Source organism: Phacochoerus africanus, chromosome 15, assembly GCF_016906955.1.
Source record: "Phacochoerus africanus isolate WHEZ1 chromosome 15, ROS_Pafr_v1, whole genome shotgun sequence".
NCBI lineage: Eukaryota > Metazoa > Chordata > Mammalia > Artiodactyla > Suidae > Phacochoerus > Phacochoerus africanus.
In genome coordinates, this window is record NC_062558.1 from 109,657,213 (window position 1) to 109,676,785 (window position 19,573).

Below are 19,573 nucleotides of genomic sequence, written 5' to 3' on the forward strand. Positions count from 1 at the left end.
TCAAATACAGAACATAGCTATGTAAGAAATGTTTAATGAAACAAAGAATGGAATAAATGAGCAAGCAACAAGACACTATCAGAAATTATTAGGGAGATTTGAAAAGGGAGATATGAAACTCCTAGAAATAAGAAACAGTTTGGGGGAGTTCCCATTGTGATTCGGTGTGTTAAAAAACCAACCTAGAGTCCGTGAAGATGTGGGTTTGATCCCTGGCCTCGCTCAGTGGGTTAAGGATCCAGTGTTGCCGTGAGCCACGGTGTAAGTCAAAGATGTGGCTCGGGATCTGGTGTTGCTGTGGCTGTGGCGAAGGCCAGCAGCTGTAGCTCTGATTCGATCCCTAGCCTGGGAACTTCCAAACGCCGCAGGTGTGGCCATAAGAAGAAAAACAACAACAACGACACAGTTTTTGAAATGAAAACTCAACCGTTTGGATGCAACTGAAGAATCAGTGAACTGGAAGATATATGTAGAAAGTTACCCAGAGTGCAGTATCACAGAGAGCCAGGAGATAACATGAGAAAGGTTCAGAGATTTGAAGGATAGGAGTTCCCGTTGTGGCGCAGTGGTTAACGAATCCGACTAGGAACTATGAGGTTGAGGGTCTGATCCCTGGCCTCGCTCAGTGGGTTGAGGATCCGGTGTTGCTGTGAGCTGTGGTGTAGGTCGAAGACACGGCTCGGATCCTGTGTTGCTGTGGCTCTGGCATAGGCCGGCAGCTGTAGCTCTGGTTAGACCCCTAGCCTGGGAAGCTCCATATGCTGTGGGAAGCGGCCCTAGAAAAGGCAAAAAGACAAAAAAAAAAAGACAAAAAAAAGAGAAAGATTTGAAGGATAGAATGAGAAAACTTGTCTGAGTGAAGTCCTAGAAGGAGTGAGTAGAAAGAACAGACAATGGTGGTTGAGAACCACTCAGAACTAATGAGAGACATGACTCCTCAGATTCAGGCAGCACACGCCAGGTTTAAGAAGAAAAAAAGAGACCCATTGAATACATATAGTAGTGGAACTGCTAAATCCAAAAGACAAAAAAGAGAGACAGCAGACAGACCACCTACGAGGGAGTGTCATTACTAATAACGGGCGTCTTGGCAACAAATGACAAAGGAGTAATAACTGTCAGCCTAAAAATCTTGGATGTGGGAAAACTATCTTTCAAGAATGGAGAGACCATCACTATATTTTCAGATTAAACAAAAACTCAGCTATTTTATTGGCATCTGGCATTCAGTAAAGGAACAGCTAAAGGAGGTATATTGGGGAGAAGAAAAATGATTGGAAGGTCTTTCTGAGATGCAAGAAGGAAGAATGAGCATATAAAATGGTAAGAATGGATGCAAATTTAAAAAATTGTCTTTAGATAAAAATAATAACAATAATCATCATCATAACCGATAGGGTTTGCAAAGGGAAAGACTAAAGTGCTACACATACACCAGGAAGGGAAGTTCAGAGTTAAAGTGTATTAAAATCCTTGTATTGTTTTAGAAAGGGGTTAGGCAATTTTAGAGTTTGTTAAGTTAAAAGCGTATCATAACATTTCAAAGGAAACCACTAAAAGAACAGAAGTAGAGAGTATAAATCCCAAATCAGAAGCAAAAAGTGACATTTAGAAAACAAGAATCTCCCCTCACCCCATAACCAAAAAAAAAAAAAAAAAAGCCTCTAAATCAATAAATTTTTAAAAAGCAAGAAAGGAAAAGAAGGATTGAAAATGTGGAAATTTAAAAAATAACAGAAACGAGTTTAAACATATCAATGTCCCCATTAAAGAGGATGGACTAAATTCATCAGGAACAGGACAGACATGGTTAAACAGCTGGAAAAAAACTTAAGCTGTATTTATGCTGCATACGAGAAACACGTAAAACATAAGGACTTTGGAGAGTTCAAAATAAAATTATGGAAAAAAGGATCCCTGGCAAACACAAACAAAAAGAAAGATAGAGAAGCTATAATAACATCAGGCCAGAAGCATACTTCATGATAGGTGGGGCCACTTCACAACGATAATGGTTCCATTCCCAGGAAAACATAAGAATTCTAAGAATTATCAAAATATTTATGAATATCAAATCATTAGGATGTACAGCTGAAATGAATAAAATGTTGTATGTTAAGTCTATCTCAATTTTTAAAAAAGGATTCTGAAACTGCACCTAATAAAGTAGCTGCAACATAACCATAACACAAAACCACAGAAAGAAGAGGACTACTGCAATAGGGCATTTCGAGGCTCTCAGTTATTCACAGGCAGGAAAAAAATATATATATATGTGTGTATGTATGTATGTATGCATGTACTTATGTATATATATAGTTTTTTTGTCTTTTTAGGGCCGCACCCGCAGCATATGGAAGTTCCCAGGCTAGGAGTCTAATTGGAGCTGTAGCTGCCAGCCTGCACCACAGCCACAGCAATGCCAGGTCCTTAACCCACTGAGTGAGGCCAGGGATCAAACGCACAACCTCATGGTTCCTAATCGGATTCGTTTCCGCTGCGCCACGATGGGAACTCCAACAGGGAGAGAAATATTAATAAAGATTATGATTTGAACAATCCAATTAACAAACTTAATTTAATGGGCTCATATAAAATAACAGGTCCACCTCTCACCATCTCTATGACTCTCAGCAGATTTCTGGGCTGCAGTTTTTTCATCTGCAAAATGGGGACAACATTATCGACAGTGCTTTCATCCAATATAATGTGTCATCAGGGAGAAGACTCACCATTATTTTGTGTATCTCTAAGAAAGAAAAAACTGCCAATTAGGAGTTCCTGTCGTGGCTCGGTGGAAACAAATCCTACTAGTATCCATGAGGATGTGGGTTCAATCCCTGGCCTCGCTCACTCAATGGGTTAAGGATCCGGCGTTGCCATGAGCTGTGGTGTAGGTTGCGATGTGGCTTGGATCCTGTTTTGCTATGGCTGTGGTGTAGACCAGCGGCTAGAGCTCTGATTGGACCCCTAGCTTGGGAACTTCCATATGCCGTGGGTGTGGCCCTTAAAAAAAAAAAAGAAAAAGAAAAAACTGCCAATGAAATGCAAGCTGCCAATTGTAGGTGTCGCCCTGCTTTTGGTGGTGTTAAAATCCCTAGGGATAGGGGAATAAGAGGTATAAAATAAATAAGTTCCAGGGATATACTGTATAACACAGGGAATGTAGTCAATACTTTATAATAATTATAAGTGGAGTAAAACCCATACAAATTTTGAATCCCTCTGTTGTACACCTGAAACTAATGTAAAATTGTAAATCAACTATACCTCAATAAACACATGCGGAAAAAAGGAGTGACTGAGATTCAATTAAATACTACATATCATATGGATGGCTGGGATGCTTTAAAATCAGATGATGTAAGTAAAAGACAAGACTTGTGTTGCTTCTGCTTCACGACTTTAATCTGCAAACAGGTGAAGGTACCTGATGAGAGAGCCAGTAAAAATCTGAGGTGGGGAATGTTTGGTTTTCGCTTCTTCACATCCTTGCATGTTTTCTTAGACATCTGCACCTCAAAGTCACTGCTTCCTCAGAGGGAAAATGAAGTCATAAGCAGAGCATCCTTGAAAGAAAGTGACTCACCAGGTCAGCAGGACTGGGAAGCGAGGATGTGTGAGGAAGAACACAAGAGGGAGGTTGGGGTCTGATGGGCCCCCCCAGAGCAGAAGTGACTCTGGAGGTGAAAATGGCTTGGGTTCCAAGGAGAAGTGTGAGGTAAGCTTGGGAGGAGGAGGGGGGAGGGGGAGGAGGAGGAGGGGAGAGGAGGGAGGGATGGGGGAGGGAAAAAGGTGAAAGAAGGGGGGCGGAGGAATGGAGGAGGGGAAAAAGGGGTCGACTGCGGGGACGGGGGGAAAGGTGGAAGGGGCGAGGGGAGAAAGGGGAGGGGTGAGAGCGGGGAGGGGACGAGAAGGGGGAGGGGGAGAGAAAAGGGGAGGGGAGAGGGGGAGGGGAGGGGGAGAGGGGAATGGAAAGGGGAGAGACGAGAAGGGGAGGGGGAGGGGGAGGGAAAGGGGAGAGAAGGGGGAGGGGAAGGGGAGGGGGAGGGGGGAGAAGGGGGCAGGGGAGGGGAGGGGAAGGGAAGGGGGAGGGGAGGGGAGGGGAGAGGAAGCGGGGAGGGGAGCAGAAGGGGGAGGGGAGGAAGGGGAAGATAGGAGGAAGGGGGAGGGGGAGGGAAAGGGGAGGGGGAGAGGGAAAGGGGAGGACAAGGGGGGGGAGGGGAAGGGAGGAAGGGGAGGGGGAGGGGGGAGGGAGGGGGAGGGAAAGGTGAAAGAAGGGGGAGGGGGAGGGAAATGGGAGACAAGGGGGGGGGAAGGGGAGGGGGAGGGGAGGGGGAGGGAAAGAAGGGAAAGAAGGGGGAGGGGAAGGGGAGGGGGAGGGGGAGAAGAGGGGGGGGGAGAGAAGGGGGGAAGGGAGGGGAGGGGAGGGGAGGGGAAGGGGAGGGGGAGGGGAGAGGAGGGGGAGGGGAGGAGGAGGAGGGGGTGAGGGGAGAGGAGGGAGAGGGGAGGAGGAGAGGAGGGGGAGGGGGAGGAGGGGAGAGGGGAGGAGGAGAGGAGGGGGAGGGGGAGGAGAGGGAGAGGGGAGGAGGAGGGGAGGGGAGGGAGAGGAGGGGGAGGGGAGGGAAAGGGGAGGGGGAGGGAAAGGGGGAGAGGGAGGGGAGAGGAGGGGGAGGGGAGAGGAGGGGGAGGGGAGGCCTGAGGGCTGTAAGGGTGGGGAGGAGGGTTGGCCTGGGCTCCAGCCTGCTCTGGGTCTGCACCTAGGGAGCCTGACGTGAGACCCAGGGGACAAGGAAGACCTTCCGACCAGCCCCTCACCTTAAAAAAATAGGAAAAGAGAGATTAAAGGAAAGTGACTGACTGGAGACAGGACATCCATCCACTTTCTGAATGGATGAAAAATTCAGACTAAAAGTAGCTTTGCCGTTTTCAGCAGAGGCAATTTTAGTATCTTAATTATATTACTATTTTGGAACAGCTTTATATAAATCCTCTTCAATACTTTGTGAAAATCAGTTTTTTGTTAAAATGCTTTTAAAAAAAAATTTAAAAACAAACAACAAAATTCCGATAAGCCTACTGTTCTCTTGGACCTGGAGAGGCCTCTGCCCCTTGTTAAACAGACCTCAACTCCCCGTCTGAATATTGCCGTCCCCTTTGTGATTCTCATCCAGAAGTGCCTTCCACCTGCTCTGACCTCCTGGAATGTCTGCGTCTCCCTGGGGGTGCAGGTTACTTAAGAACTCACCCAAGTGCGGCTATTTGTCTCACCGAGGACACTGACATCTTTAAAAGCTCTGAATCCCTCTCCTTACCTTCTACCACTCATGGTACTGGTACCAGTACTGACTGGTACCTGGTGTCAAAGGGTGAGCTGCAGGGTGAATTAATGTGGATGGTCCCCAAGTAAGGAGGTGTGATTTTAGGGATTCTTTCCAAAACTGCATACCTGTTCTTAGTCAGGGGCTTGTCACTGATTAAAACATAATAGTTTTGTTAGTGGTATATTTCTTTAAAATATATTCTTTTATTCTTCTAAATAATATGCTCGTGGGTGGAATATTTCTTTTATTGTTGTGAAATTATTAAAAATGATGCTATTAAAAACCTTGGAGGTAATGGCCATCACTTCTCTGAGGAACGTCACCAAGCACCCGGCCTTCACCCAGTGTGTTAGTTTGCTATCCCTGCTGTAACGAATCACCACAAACTTAGTGACAAAAAACAGTGCAAGTTGATTATCTTACACTTCCGTGTGTTACAAATCCATCACTGGATTTCTGTGCTGAAATCAAGGTGTTGGCAGAGCTGCATTCCTTTCAAGAAGCTCTGGGGGGGGGGGGGCGTTCCCTAGTGGCACAGCAGGTTAAGGATCAGGTGTAGTCACTGCAGGGGCTCTGGTCATGCTGTGGTGCAAGTTCAATCCCTGGAAGGGGAACTCCTGCACTGCTGTGGGTGTGGCAAAAAAAAAAAAAAAAAAACCCGCAGCTCTACAGGTAAATCTATTACCTTAACATCTTCCAGCTTCCAGAGGCCACTCACATTCCTTGACCTGTGGTCCTTCCCATCATCTTCAATGCCAGGAATGGTGAGTGGAGTCCTTCTCACATCAGATCATCACGACTTCCTCTTCCGCCTCCCTTTTTCCAGTTTTCAAGACTGTGACTACATCTGGCCAACTCGGATAATCCAGGATAATCTCCCTATCTCAAGGCCCTTACCTTAATCACATCTGCAAAGTCCCTTTTGCCATTCATTGGTTCTGGGGATTAGAACCTGGGCATCTTAAGAAGGCCATCATCCTGCCTACCACATTTCCTGACACCCTGCTCTGGGCGTGTGTGTGTGTGTGTGTGTGTGTGGTGTGTGTGTGGCCAGGGTAGCCACGTAGCAGCCTGAGCCCTTCCAGCTGCCAGGAGAGTCTGTGACTCGGGGGTGGGGAGCAGAATTTTCACTCATTGCTTCTGGCTGCCCAGGGCTGGGGAGAAGGTGGTTCAGATGGAGCATTGAGACATCTCTGGGAAACCTGTCGTGCACCGCTGAGTAACCTTTCTATCAAAGTTTTAAGAACAGGTTTAAAAGGCCCGGCTCCTGCTCCGGCTCATGTCTTATTAGTATTCAAAATCAGGGGCAGTCCACGCCTAACCACAGCGGAAGAGCCGGCACCCTGTAATCATTCTTCCATGATACTGACGACAATGAATCTTAGGGTTAAGGGTGACCCATTTAAGAAATATATTTTTGCAGAGGAAGCTTTAGAGGAAGTCTTTTTAGCAGTCTGAATCAGAGTATTGAGGTTCCTCAATCCAATTTTTAACAGCAGCAGCTTTCTTTTACAGATGTAGACTAGGCACCTCTTTCCCCTCCTTCTTTATCACGTCTAAACTGATCAAGTTCAGAGCCTGGAGATTCCATGGCAGTACACATAGTAGGTGCTTCAACAGCAGTTGATAGCAATAATCCCCCCAGGTACCTTTGATTTCTAGGCTATGAATAAATAGAAAAAGATTGAGTTTGGAAACGCTGGCAATATCTACTAAGATTTAAAATGTACATATCATGCCCTGCGTTTCTAATTCTTGGTCTCTATCCCAGAGAAATATCTGCATATGTATGTAGGAGTGTGCAGTGCAGCATTGTCTGCAGTGGTCACAGATTAGGGCCAGCTTAAATGTCACTTGAGGAATGGCAAAACCAGCGTGGACACATCCACACTGAGTAACTTAAAAAAAAAAAAAAAAGCTGGATTTACTATGTTTGAACCGTAACCATGTCACACAGTGAAAAAAGCAAGTCCTGGAACAATGCATTATCAGTTTGATTCCTCTCAAAATTATACATTTGATAAGTATATATATAACACAGACGTTGCCAGAAGTATACGCACCAAAGTGAAAACAACTGCTATTCTGGAAGGGGACCGGGATGAGCTTGGAGTTGAGGTGGGGGTTGGTAAAGATGGATTTTTACTTTCATACACATCGTACGGACTTTTTTTTGCAATAAAACATATTTGTGTTATCAAAATGTAAAATGTCTTTCAAAGTTAAAAAAGAGAAAAGCTGGAATAATGCAACATTTTAAGTTGTCAAAACTGATGATCGAATTCATTAAAATGTTATATTTTAAAAAGCAATGGTTAAGACTGAAAGTTCAGAAGTATTTTTCCTATTTTGTTGAGTGTGTGTGTTTATGTATATGTACTGTATATATTTAGATATACTATGTATCTAAATATATGCATACTACATCTATAGCTATAGGTACTGCATATATCTATAGATGCCTATAATAAAATGTACAAGTGGTGCGTTTTATTCTTTATCATTGTTCTTTTTATGTATAACGGCAAAAATATCTCCTATATGATTATGATTAATCTGCTAATTGAATACCATTTGCCTTTTAAATAATTCAATTAACTTTAGTAAATTAAAAAAAAGTTTTCTGACACAGTTGCAAAATTAAGACAAAATGAAATACTGGTTTACCATACGTAGCAGCCCTTTTAAGGAAACCCTTCCAAGTGTGAAAAATGTGTTAAGGTTTTATCAAGTGAATGCTCTTTGTATAGAACACCTGATCTATCCTGGGAGGCAAACTTTCCGACAACCGCAATTTTTTTTCATTCGAGCAAAACTTCTTGGTAACTGACAGGGTAGAGGGGTTAGTTCAGAGACCTCCGGGGAAATCCCAGGAAACAAAAGCTCCTCCAAAGGAATTGGGCAAGATTGACACCGACGGGGATTCCTCTCCAGACTGCGTGAGACTGTAGATTGGGTGTTTAGTTCCACTGAGAAAAGGAGACGCTACCAGGCTTTTTATTCACCCAGGGAGCGGATACTGAAGATCTTCAATGGTCTGTGCGTGCACGGACGTCTCCGGGGGTGATCAAATCCTCCCCTCACCCCGCAGGGAGGAGGCTGTACGCAGACTCGCAATCTTGCACCCGCCGGTTAACAGATAAGCCCTCCACATGCGCAGGCACTCGCCCAGCTGTGGCGGCGGAGCAGAGGCGGCCCTCTCCCTCCCCCATCCCTGCAGAACAAAGGGCGGTCATTTTCTGCTCCTCCCAGAGTCAGATGCACACTCACGCCTTCCATCGCAATTACCTCGAGAATCTGAAACACAACAGAAACTCACCTGCAACATGCTCAAAATCAATGCCATCGATACCCAGAACGAGGATACCAAAAAAGCAAAACAAAACAAACCTATTCAAAGAGTAAATACTCAAAGCAACAGGGGCTGGAGTCAGACACTCTGCAAGGTCAACAAATCCAAGACAAGTTCAAGAACAGAGTGTCTTAGAAACTTAAGAGCTGGCCATTACCCCAAGGGTGGGACACGCAAATGCCTTTAGGGGCCAGCTAATGGCAAGATCTATCAGATAATAGAGAGTGGGCCTGTCAGGCGCTGGACCGCAGGTGCTCCAGCGAAAGGCATTCACATTCAATTTTTTAAAATTTCAGTTCCTACAGGACTCCTAAACAGAGCAGGAAACAGAGTTAAACATGGGCGTAGGATGGATGAAACGGAATAAAAGTCAAAGCCAGCAATGTTGCCAAGGAGTTCCCAGGGCATGAAAGACAGGGCGGTGATCCTTATGTGAAAGGACGATGACCACTTGGTTTCGATCTTCAAAGGCAACAGCCAAACAAAAGCTAAATGAAATGGCTTGTGAAGCTCGAATGTGAGGGATTCAGATGAGCCACATAGATTCTTGACATAAATAATTGAGCTTGATTACAAAAAGACTACACACTTTCCCTGGGGAGGCTCTAAATAAATGGAGCCTCCAAAAACTATAGGTGTGACCTTATTGGAAGGCAAGAGGTGGGCCAAATGACCTCCCGAGGTCCTGATTTAAATAGGTCTGTATAGTCAACCCCTGGTTATCCAGCCCAAAGGAGAAGACAGTGACAAATCATCCCAAGCTGAAGAGAATAAAAAGTTATATTTGCCTTTGGAATGTATTTTGGTACTGAAATTAGAATATGTCTCTCTGACACTCTGAGACTTCGCAGTGCTTCATGAGAAGGCCTGACCTGGAACTGGGAGGCTGCCCAATTTTGCCATCCTGTCCTCCATGCAACTCTTCCTCTTTGCTGGGCGTGAGCAGTATCATCTTTCAGCAGCCCGAGCTTTCTCAGACCGGGTGTGCCAGGCTCAGTCCTTCCCTGGGTTCTTTCCTGATCTCTGGCTGATTCAGGATCGAGAGCCAGGATGGGCTGGTTCTTGCTTCTAGAGGATGACTCTGAAGTGCTGCAGGCCCCACAGGAAGCAGCAAGCTAGATAAGGTTTAGACCCCTCCTCCAAACTGCCCACCTAGATGGTCTAGTGCTCTACCATAGGAGTCCCAGAAATGAATTACTTGAGTTCCTTGGAAGAGAAAGAGAAAAAAGCTTCTTTGAAAAGGAGGATGAAATGAATGCCCAGGAGTTTCCGTTGTGGCACAGCAGAAACAAATCCGACTAGGAACCACGAGGTTGCAGGCTTGATCCCTGGCCTCGCTCAGTGGGTTAAGGATTTGGCATTGCTGTGAGCTGTGATGTAGGTCGCAGACACAGCTCAGATCTGATGTGGCTGTGGCTGTGGCGTAGGCCGGGAGCCGTAGCTCTGATTGGATCCCTAGCCTGGGAACCTCCATAGGCTGCGAGTGTGGCCCTAAAAAGCAAAAGAAAAAAAAAAAAAGAAAGAAAGAAAAGGAAAGAAAAAAAATAAAGAAATGCCCAGCACTGGGAAAGCAAGAAGCTGCATGCTCGGGAGGTGCAGTGGCAATCCCCTGCACCTCAAAGGATGGGGGGCATGGACGGAAATCTGAGTTGAGGCCCATCGTCCAAGATGAAAGGAGAGTCTGCTCATCACAGTAACTTGTGGGGGCCCGGAAGGAGAGGAGGAAGGGAAGGAAGGACATTGCCTTGCTGTTCTCCATCCCCTGGCTGCCAGTGACAACCCCACCTACCGCAGGGAGGCTGGTGTCACCTGACAGGAGGCGGGGCCAACGGGATCATCTCAGAAGTGCATCACAGTCCTTCACCCAGAGACCCTGGCAGAGTGGCACAGACTCTGGGAGGTGGGATTTGGCCAGGAAGGCTTCTCTCAGATGCAAAGAGTGACTGAAGAGTCACAGAAATGAACGCAGACAAGCTTGCTTGGCCCGCAACCCTGCACAGGTCACCTCCAGTAGTAAGGGTCATTACAACCATTGCTGTTTTTCCTCTTTCTATCCACTCTGCTCTTTAATTGTTCCTTCTGAGGTCCCAGAACTATGATATCTAATTTAAACATAGCTATATAATTATTAAAGTGAAATAAAATAAAAATTCAGTTCCGTGGTCACAGTAGCCAAATTTCAAGTGCTCAATAGCCACGCCCTATTGGACAGAACCAACAGAGAACTTCTGCATCATCATAGGAAGTTCCATTTGCCAGCACACTAATCTAGATTTCCAGGAGATCTAGAATCTAGACACTTCTACTCTTCATGAGGTAGAAGAAAAGAAGAAATGTACTCATAAGATTCTCTTTCACAGTCACCATCTCCACTGATCCTTACCGATCCTCTGTGGTTGGCGGGGGTAGATTTCAATGTGCCCATTTGACAGATGAGGAAAGCAGGGGTTGCGTAGTTAAGTAACTTGCACAAGGCTCACAACTAATGGATGGGACAGGATTAAAATCCAGTTTACAAGTTCTAAGGTCAATGCTTTCTACACTTGCATGCAACCACTACAAACAATATTACTCACCAGTTATTCTGCTCTGAGTTGCCATAAAAGCTCTGGCCTCCCAGAATGAGAGGTTGACAGGCCCCTGTGGTGTTTTTTATTGATTCGCTGATTTTTGAAGTGACACCTAAACTTTGCACAATGAAGTTTAGCAGCTCTATTGTTACGGAGCCTTGGGGTTCAAAGGCTCATCTACTTACTATTTATTTGATAGAGGGCAAGTCCCTCACTGTCTCTGAGCCCTAAGTTCCTTTTCTTGTATACTTCCTTCACAGCGCAGGCAGGAGGATTAGATAAGACAGTGCATGTGAAAGGTTTAGCACAGTGCCTGGGACATGTTTGCGCTCCATAAATAATGATTATCAGTGGTGATTGGCGGAACTGACAACAGCCTATGGAGGCTTCAGGACAAGCTGGCAGGTTGCTGTATCCCTAGTTTTGCCGATGATATATCTGAATCTCGGCACATAAGGGACTGACTCAAGGTCATGCAAATATGGATGCAAGCTCTTGGAATGGATTTACAATGAGATCCTGCTGTGTAGCAAGCACTGAGAACTATGTCTAGATACTTACTTCATCACACAACAATGGGAGAAAAAATTATGTATACAGGTATGTGTAACTGGGTCCCCATGTTGTACAGTGGAAAAAACAACAAAAAAAGAAAAATAAAACAAACAAACAAAACCCAGAAAAAGTCATGCAAATAGAAACCTGTAGATTTAGAGCATGAACTCAAGCTATCTGATTCCAAATCTTCTCTCTCTCTCTCATTTTTTTTTTTTTTGCCATTTCTTGGGCCGCTACTGCAGCATATGGAGGTTCCCAGCTAGGGGTCCAGTTGGAGCTGTAGCTGCTGGCCTGTGCCACAGCCACAGCAATGTGGGATCTGAGACGCGTCTGCAACCTACACCACAGCTCACGGCAATGCCGGATCCTTAACCCACTGAGCAAGGCCAGGGATCAAACCCGCAACCTCATGGTTCCTAGTGGGATTCATTAACCAGTGAGCCACGACAGGAACTCCTGGATTCCAAATCTTATGCTTTTCTTGCTACACAGTGTTGCTTCTCAGGAGAGAAGGTAGCAGGGGCACCAAGGCATAGTTTAGAGGAAGTTTAGCTGTCCCTCTGAATCCCTATCTTCCTGCCTTCTTTGAAACAGACAATTTTTTTCTAAGTCTTGTGTAAAATGCTATGCAAAGGCAGATAAGAGCATCTCCTTCTACCACAATTGTCACCTTTAAGTCCCTCCCATATAGAGAGTCTAGAGTCTCACTGGTAAGGAAGTAACACCTGCATAACAAAGGAGGCTGAAATATGAACAGAGTGCCTTGAAGCAGAGCATCCAAATCTTCTCCCTGGAAAGCCTGTGGATGCAGCACATTTCATTCACTCCACCCTCCATCCCAACTCACTGCCATAGCAAAAGGCAAGGACGGAGCCTACCAGCAAAAGGTCACGACCCAGGTGAGTGAGAATGTGTGTGGCTCTAAGCCACCGGGGTTTTGGAATTATTTGTTATCTGGCCCTATGACAGCAAAAGCTAACTAATACATCTGTCAGACTCAGGGTGAGAGGCACTTACCCTGCCACAACGATCTCAAAGTCCCCGTCATGGTCCACATCCGTCACTGCCACTCCGTAGTTGAGCTGGGTGGGGTTGCTGTCGTAGTCAGGGGGCAGGACTGAGTTGGTGACTGCCGTGAACATGGGTTCAGCCCGCTGGGTCCCCTCAGTCAGGGGCAGAATCCACAGCAGCAGGAACAGAAACATCCTGAACATCTGAAACCAAAAGTTACAAATGTCACTGAAAGATCTGGCTGGCAACATGGATGGACCTAGAAACTACCATGCTAAGTGAAGTCAGCCATACAATGAGACACCAACATCAAATGCTTTCACTGACATGTGGAATCTGAAAAAAGGACAGACGGAACTTCTTTGCAGAACAGATGCTGACTCACAGACATTGAAAAACTTATGGTTTACGGAGAAGATAGTTTGCGGGGGGGGGTGCTTGGGCTGTGGGATGGAAATCCTGTAAAATCAGATTGTTATGATTATTATACAACTACGGATGTGATAAATTCACTTGAGTAATTAAAAAAAAAAAAAAAAAGATCTGGCTGCCAAAGCATCCGAAATCTAATCCCAGTGGGCAGGGAAGGGCCTTTCGTCCCTGTTCACAGAGGGCTTGGCAACCCTAGGCTGCCACTTTTCCACAAGACCTGTTCTGACTAAGCTCTTTGAACAATTTTTTGTTTGTTTGTTTTTTGCCTTTTTTTAGGGCTGCTCCTGCGGCATATGGAGGTTCCCAGGCTAGGGGTCCAATTGGAGCTGTAGCCGCCTGCCTACGCCAGAGCCACAGCAATGTGAGATCCGAGCCATGTCTGCGACCTACACCACAGCTCACGGCAACGCCGGATCCTTAACCCACTGAGCAAGGCCAGGGATTGAACCTGCAACCTCATGGTTCCTAGTCGGATTCGTTAACCACTGCACCATGACGGGAACTCCTGACTATGTTCTTTAAAACTGCGACTGCCCCCATGATGCCAGGGAATACCTGCTCGCTTTTCTCTTTCTTTCTTTTTTCTTTCTTTCTTCCTCCTTTCCTTCTTCCTCCTTCCTTCCTTCCTTCCTTCCTTTCTTTCTTTTTTCTTTCTTTCTTTCTTCTTTCTTCTTTCTTTCTTTCTTTCTCTTTTCTTTTCTTTTTTCTTCCTTCCTTCCTTCCTTTCTTTTTTAAATGGCCACATCCAGGCATATGGCAGTTCCTGGGCCAGGGATTGAATCTGAGCCACAGCTGTGGCAACGCCAGATCCTTTAACCCACTGTGCTGGGCCAGGGATCGAACCTGCACCTCCGAAGCTACCAGAGCCACTGCAGTTGTATTCCTAACCCACGGCATCACAGTGGGAACTCCTTGCTCTGCCTTTTCTTTTTCTATAGCACCTATCACTGTACAGTAGACTGGATGATGTCCTCATTTGCTATGTTTATTATTTAGTGTCTGTCTCCCTCTGGAAGAACATAAGTTCCACCAGGGCAAGGATCTTTGCTTTGTTCATTTACACACCATGCCAAGGACAGTGTCTGGCACATAAGAGGCACTCGATACATATTTGTGGAGTGGATGAAGGAAGGGAAGGAAGGAAGGGATGGGAGAGTATAAACACATGGGCAACTCCCATCCTGGGAGCAAGGCTGGGAGGAAGAAGAAAAAGAAACATCTCAGACAGTGCAGGGGTGCATGAGACCCCCGTGAACGTCCATGACTAGAACAACAGTGGAGTCAGTAAAGGATTCTCCTTCTGCGGGACCTACCCCAGAGGCAGCCTGGAGGGCATCTGTGACCTGGAAGGTTCCCCTGCCAAGGCCCCTCCCAAGGGCAGCTGGCCATCACCTCCAGACCAGGAAGCAGTCAGTTATGGAATGTATTCCAGCAGGATCTGGCGGGCTGTACATCATTCACTTGGAGAAATTAAACCATTGTGTGTGTGTTTTATTATAAATTAATTATGTATAATCCATTGTATAATTCATTATTATATCTCTAACATAACTCAGGGTGTTGCCAAACAGCCTGGGGCTAAGGGAGCTGGTGGCAGGCACCCAGGAGCCAGATGAGAATGGCCAAGGAGGTGGAAGGACTCCACCCTCTCCTTGAGTGAGCAAGGGAGCCACTCAGAACAGTACGGACGGCGCCACCCGAGACACTGGCCACAGGCTTAGAATCAGAACCCACAGAGTGTGTGCTAAAGGCTCTCCTGGGACTAGATCCCCAGAGTCTGCACAGGTGCAGTCCCTCGGGCAAAGCGATGCCTTCCTGCCTTCAAAGGGCGGCGTATCTCTTCCTGATGGAACTTTTCCTGCTGGCTTGTCAGTGTGTCTGGCAGCCAAGAGAGAGGCTGAGTGAGGCTGATGTCTTAATGAAGAGAGGATCTGAAGCCTGACTCCCCAGATGGAGACAGACATTCCTGCCAGCAAAGGAGCCTGCTCCAGCGCAGGATCCAGGCACCAAAACGAAGGGCCCGGGCACTGCCTTCAGTGCCAAACCTGATTCAGAAGCCTCCCTAATGCCTTGTTGGAGAGCCTGGAGAGAACCGCGGGGCGGAGCTCCAGCAGCAGGGCAGAAGCCAACGAACCTCAGCGAGCCTCCCTGGGAGGGAAGTTTTAGTGGCACATTCGGAGGGCACATGTTGGGTGTTGCACTGGCAGAGTGAGGTCAGTTCAAATTACAGAGCTGTCTCAACAAGACAGCATCGTCTTCGGGGCTGTCTAACCACCAAAGGCAAACGCATGACTTTGGCAACTTGGCAGGCAGTATGGTCGGATAAAGGAAACTCATAATTGGATTAATACGCAGCTGCAGGGGTCGGGGTGGGGAAGGTGAGACGCTAAAGAGTATTTAGCAACCAGTTTAGACCTGTTGAAATGTAGCGTGGATCTGAAGGTCACTGGACTTTTCAAAATATGAACTCTTGCAGAGGTGGCAAATGAGCTGCAACTTGAGAGCCAAACTGCTTGGCAGTGGCTTGAAAGAGTGCTGTGATCAGCTTGTGATGTCTGCAATGGGCACGGAAGACAGTGGTATTGGGCATACCTTCCAGAAGCTATTAACTTCCTCCCGGGTACCATACTTGCAATCTGGGTCACTGCTACCAGGGAGGCAGGTCCCATTAGGGGCCTACAAGCATCTGATAGACATTTTCTAATGAAGGTCATGAGGGGGAAGAACCATGATCCAGCCTCTTGCTTTTTACCTTTTTTTGAAAAGTAGAGCTTTTAATTAAAGGAGCCAAAGGGAAGAAGTAGCAACTCCGTGCTATCCATTTCCAGATAAATAACCTAAAGCGAGATTAGAAAGAAAGAATATACCTATGGGCTGACCTCTATTTTGCTGGGTGACCTTGAACAAGTCACAGCCTCGCTGGGTCCCAGCTTTCTTCTCCACAATGAAGGTTTGGGAGTCGATCTCTAAAGGTCCTTTCCAGCTGTAAAATTCTATGATGAATTAAAAGATTTTTTTTTTTTTTCTAAAGAAGCAGACCTTCAGCAGTTTTTCTCCCCAGTTTCTGCTATAAACTTCAGACCACACAGCGTGGTTTTCCTTTCTGAGTATGTTAAACAGATTTTGAGCAAAATAGGTTTTCAGCAGAGCTCTATTGCAGTTGCCACACAGGGGCCAAGGCCAGATAGGAACCAGTCATCATTAGCGCGGAACTGAATGCACTGGGCATGGGCAGACCAGTGGATGGCTTCCCCTCAAGGTTCGGAAGGTGAGAGTGGAGCAGGGAGAATATATCTCATTCCTCTGCTATGCCAAAGGCTCCCACTGCACCCACTGGGGCTCTTCAGAACCAGTTGAAAGTTAGAGGGTCAGCGAGGGTAACAGTGAAGGTAGGCAACTTAGGAAAAGGTCTGGTAAATATCTACCCTCTATCTCAGGGCTCAGATGAAGGAAATCACTGAAATGCCCCCTCTACGCCCTGGCTGCTCCGTGGTCCCCAGACCAGCAGCATCAGCATTAGAGGAGTCTGCTAGAAAGACAGCGTCTTGGGCCCCACCCCAGACCTCATAAATCAGAATGTGCATTTTAACAAGATTTCAGGTGATCTGAACGCATGTTAAAGTTTGAGAAACAGGGAGTTCCCATCATGGCTCAGCAGAAACGAATCTGACTAGCATCCATGAGGAGGCAGGTTCGATCCCTGGCCTTGCCCAGTGGGCTGGGGGATCCAGTGTTGCCGTGAGCTGGGGTGTAGGTTGCAGACGCAGCTTGGATCCTGCGTTGCTGTGGCTGGGGTGTAGGCTGGCGGCTGCAGCTCTGATTGGACCCCTAGCCTGGGAACCTCCATATGCTGTGGGAGCAGCCCTAAAAAGACCAAAAAAAAAAAAAAAAAAAAAGAAGAAGAAGAAAAGTTTGAGAAACACTGCTCACCCTTAGCTGTAATCACTTGAGGGAGCTTTTAAAAATACCATTGTCTGAAAATGATTACTTGGACATGAGACCAAAAGCAAAGGCAACAAAGGAAAAAACAGATTAAATGGACTGCAACAATATTTAAAACTTTTGTGCATCACAGGACACTATCAGAGTGAAAAGGCAGCCCACAAAAGGGGAGAAAATATCTGATAAGGGATTAATATCCAGAATATATAAAGAACTCCTGCAACTTAACAACAACAAAAAAACCACTTCCAAATGGGTAAAGAACTTGAATAGACCTTTCTCCAAAGAAGATACACAAATGGTCAATAAGTATAAGAAAAGATGCTCAACACCACTAATCATTAGGGAAATGCAAATAACACTTCACACCCAATAGAATGGCTATAATCAAAAAACTAGAAAATAACAATTGTTGGCGAGGATGTAGAGAAATTGGGGCCCTGGTGCATTGCTGATGGGGATGGAAAATGATGCAGCTGCTCTGGAAAACTGCTGTGCAGCAGTTCCTCAAAAAAATCCAAAAAAACAATCACCATGTGATCCAGCAATTCCATTTCTGGGTATATACCCAAAAGAATTGAAAGAAGGGACTCAAACGGATTTTTATGCACCCATGTTCGCAGTAGCATTATTCACAATAGCCACTAGACATTTTCCCCAAGGGTCCACCAATCCACATGCCTCAAATGTGGCGTGTCCACAGAGTGGAATATCATGTGCCTGAAAAAGGAAGACCATTCTGACACACGCTATGACATGGGCAAACTTAGAAGACATTCTGCTAAATGAAAACAAGCCAGTCACAAAAGACAGATGCTGTATAATTCCAAGCTTGCTGGGTGCCCCGAGTAGTCAAATTCATCGACACAGAAAGTAGAATGGTGGTTACCAGGGGCTGGCGGAGAGAAGAATGGAGAATTAGTGTTAATGGTTACAGAGTGTCAATTTGGGAAGACAAAAAGTCCTGGAGATGGATGGCGGTGATGTTTGCATGACCATGTGAATGTTACTTAATATCACTGAGCTATACACTTATGAACGGTTACAATGGTAAATTTTATGTTATATGTATTTTACCACAATACAAAAATTCTCATGCCTGAGTCTCCTCCCAAGATCTGTGCACTCAATGGGCATAAGACGCAGCATGGACATCAGGATTTTAACAACTCCCTATGTGATTCTACTAGGTTGCAAAATTTGAGAAGCACAGTTCTAAACCAGTGCTTCAGTGCTTCTTGCGCTTTACTGTCTATGAATCACCTGATGGTCTTGTTAAAATGCAGATTCTGATTCAGCTGATCTGCGGCAGCGGGGGGAACGGACAAATTTCTACATTCTGAACAAGCTCCCATGTGATTGTGATGGTCCTGCTCCATAAACTACACACATTGAACAGCAAGCGTTAAGAAACCATACTATATATGACAGTGATTAGTTCCAGGGACTTCTCTGCCTCTCCATCTAAGGAGCTGAAACCAATCCTAGGGCTATGTGCTCCTCAGGGCTGCAGGCTCAGTTGACCATCAGATACTCAAAGTACTAGCTGTCTTCAACTCAAAGTCAAGTTACCGCAATTGATAGGGAGTGACAAAGAGGGATTCTGGCTCTAATTTTTGCAAAGAATTGAGAAGGAAAGGGCTGGCACTGTAGACAAAAGAGTGCTACCATCATGGAGTTCCCATGTGGCTAAGCAGAAACAAATCCGACTAGCATGCATGAGCATGTGGGTTAGATCCCTGGCCTCATGCAGTGGGCTAAGGACCTGGCGTTGCCGTGAGCTGCGGTGTAGATCTAAGACACGGCTCAGATCCTGTGTTGCTGTGGCTGTGGCTGTGGCTGGAAGCTGCAGCTCCTATTGGACCCCTAGCCTGGGAACTCCCATACGCTGAGGTTGCAGCCATAAAAAACAACAACAAAAACAAAATCTATATCTACTATATCTACCATCAGTGGCCAGAGCCTAGAGAGAAAATGAAGTATGGGCAGGAATTTGCAAGCCAAATGCATGCCAATGCATTTCACCAAACTATCACAGTGCCTAGTACTAGGAGGTACTCAATTAATATTTGTTACACAGGGGAAAAAAGGAATCTGTCCAAATGATAATGTGAATCAGCAGAAATTGCTTGTAACTTGTCATACAATTATTTTAAAATGTTCTTTCCAGAAAGCAATGCTTCTTAAATTGTAATGTCCTGGAGTTCCTGTTGTGGCTCAGTGGTTAACAAATCCGACTAGGAACCATGAGGTTGCGGGTTCGATCCCTGGCCTTGCTCAGTGGGTTAAGGATCTGGCGTTGCCATGAGCTGTGGTGAAGGTTGCAGATGCTGCTCGGATCCCAGAGTTGCTGTGGCTCTGGCGCAGGCTGGTGGCTACAGCTC

General features: G+C 46.0%; 1 protein-coding gene across 2 annotated transcripts in view; it reads right to left on the reverse strand.

Annotated features, from left to right (window-relative positions):
- The window catches only part of CRTAC1 (cartilage acidic protein 1), a 153,880-nt gene that overhangs the window by 120,973 nt on the left and 13,334 nt on the right, over nucleotides 1-19,573 (reverse strand). For both annotated transcript variants that reach the window (XM_047760692.1, XM_047760691.1), the window contains exon 2: nucleotides 12,822-13,018. In XM_047760692.1, coding sequence (XP_047616648.1) covers nucleotides 12,822-13,018 — 197 coding nt within the window. The remainder of the gene's footprint in view (nucleotides 1-12,821; nucleotides 13,019-19,573) is intronic.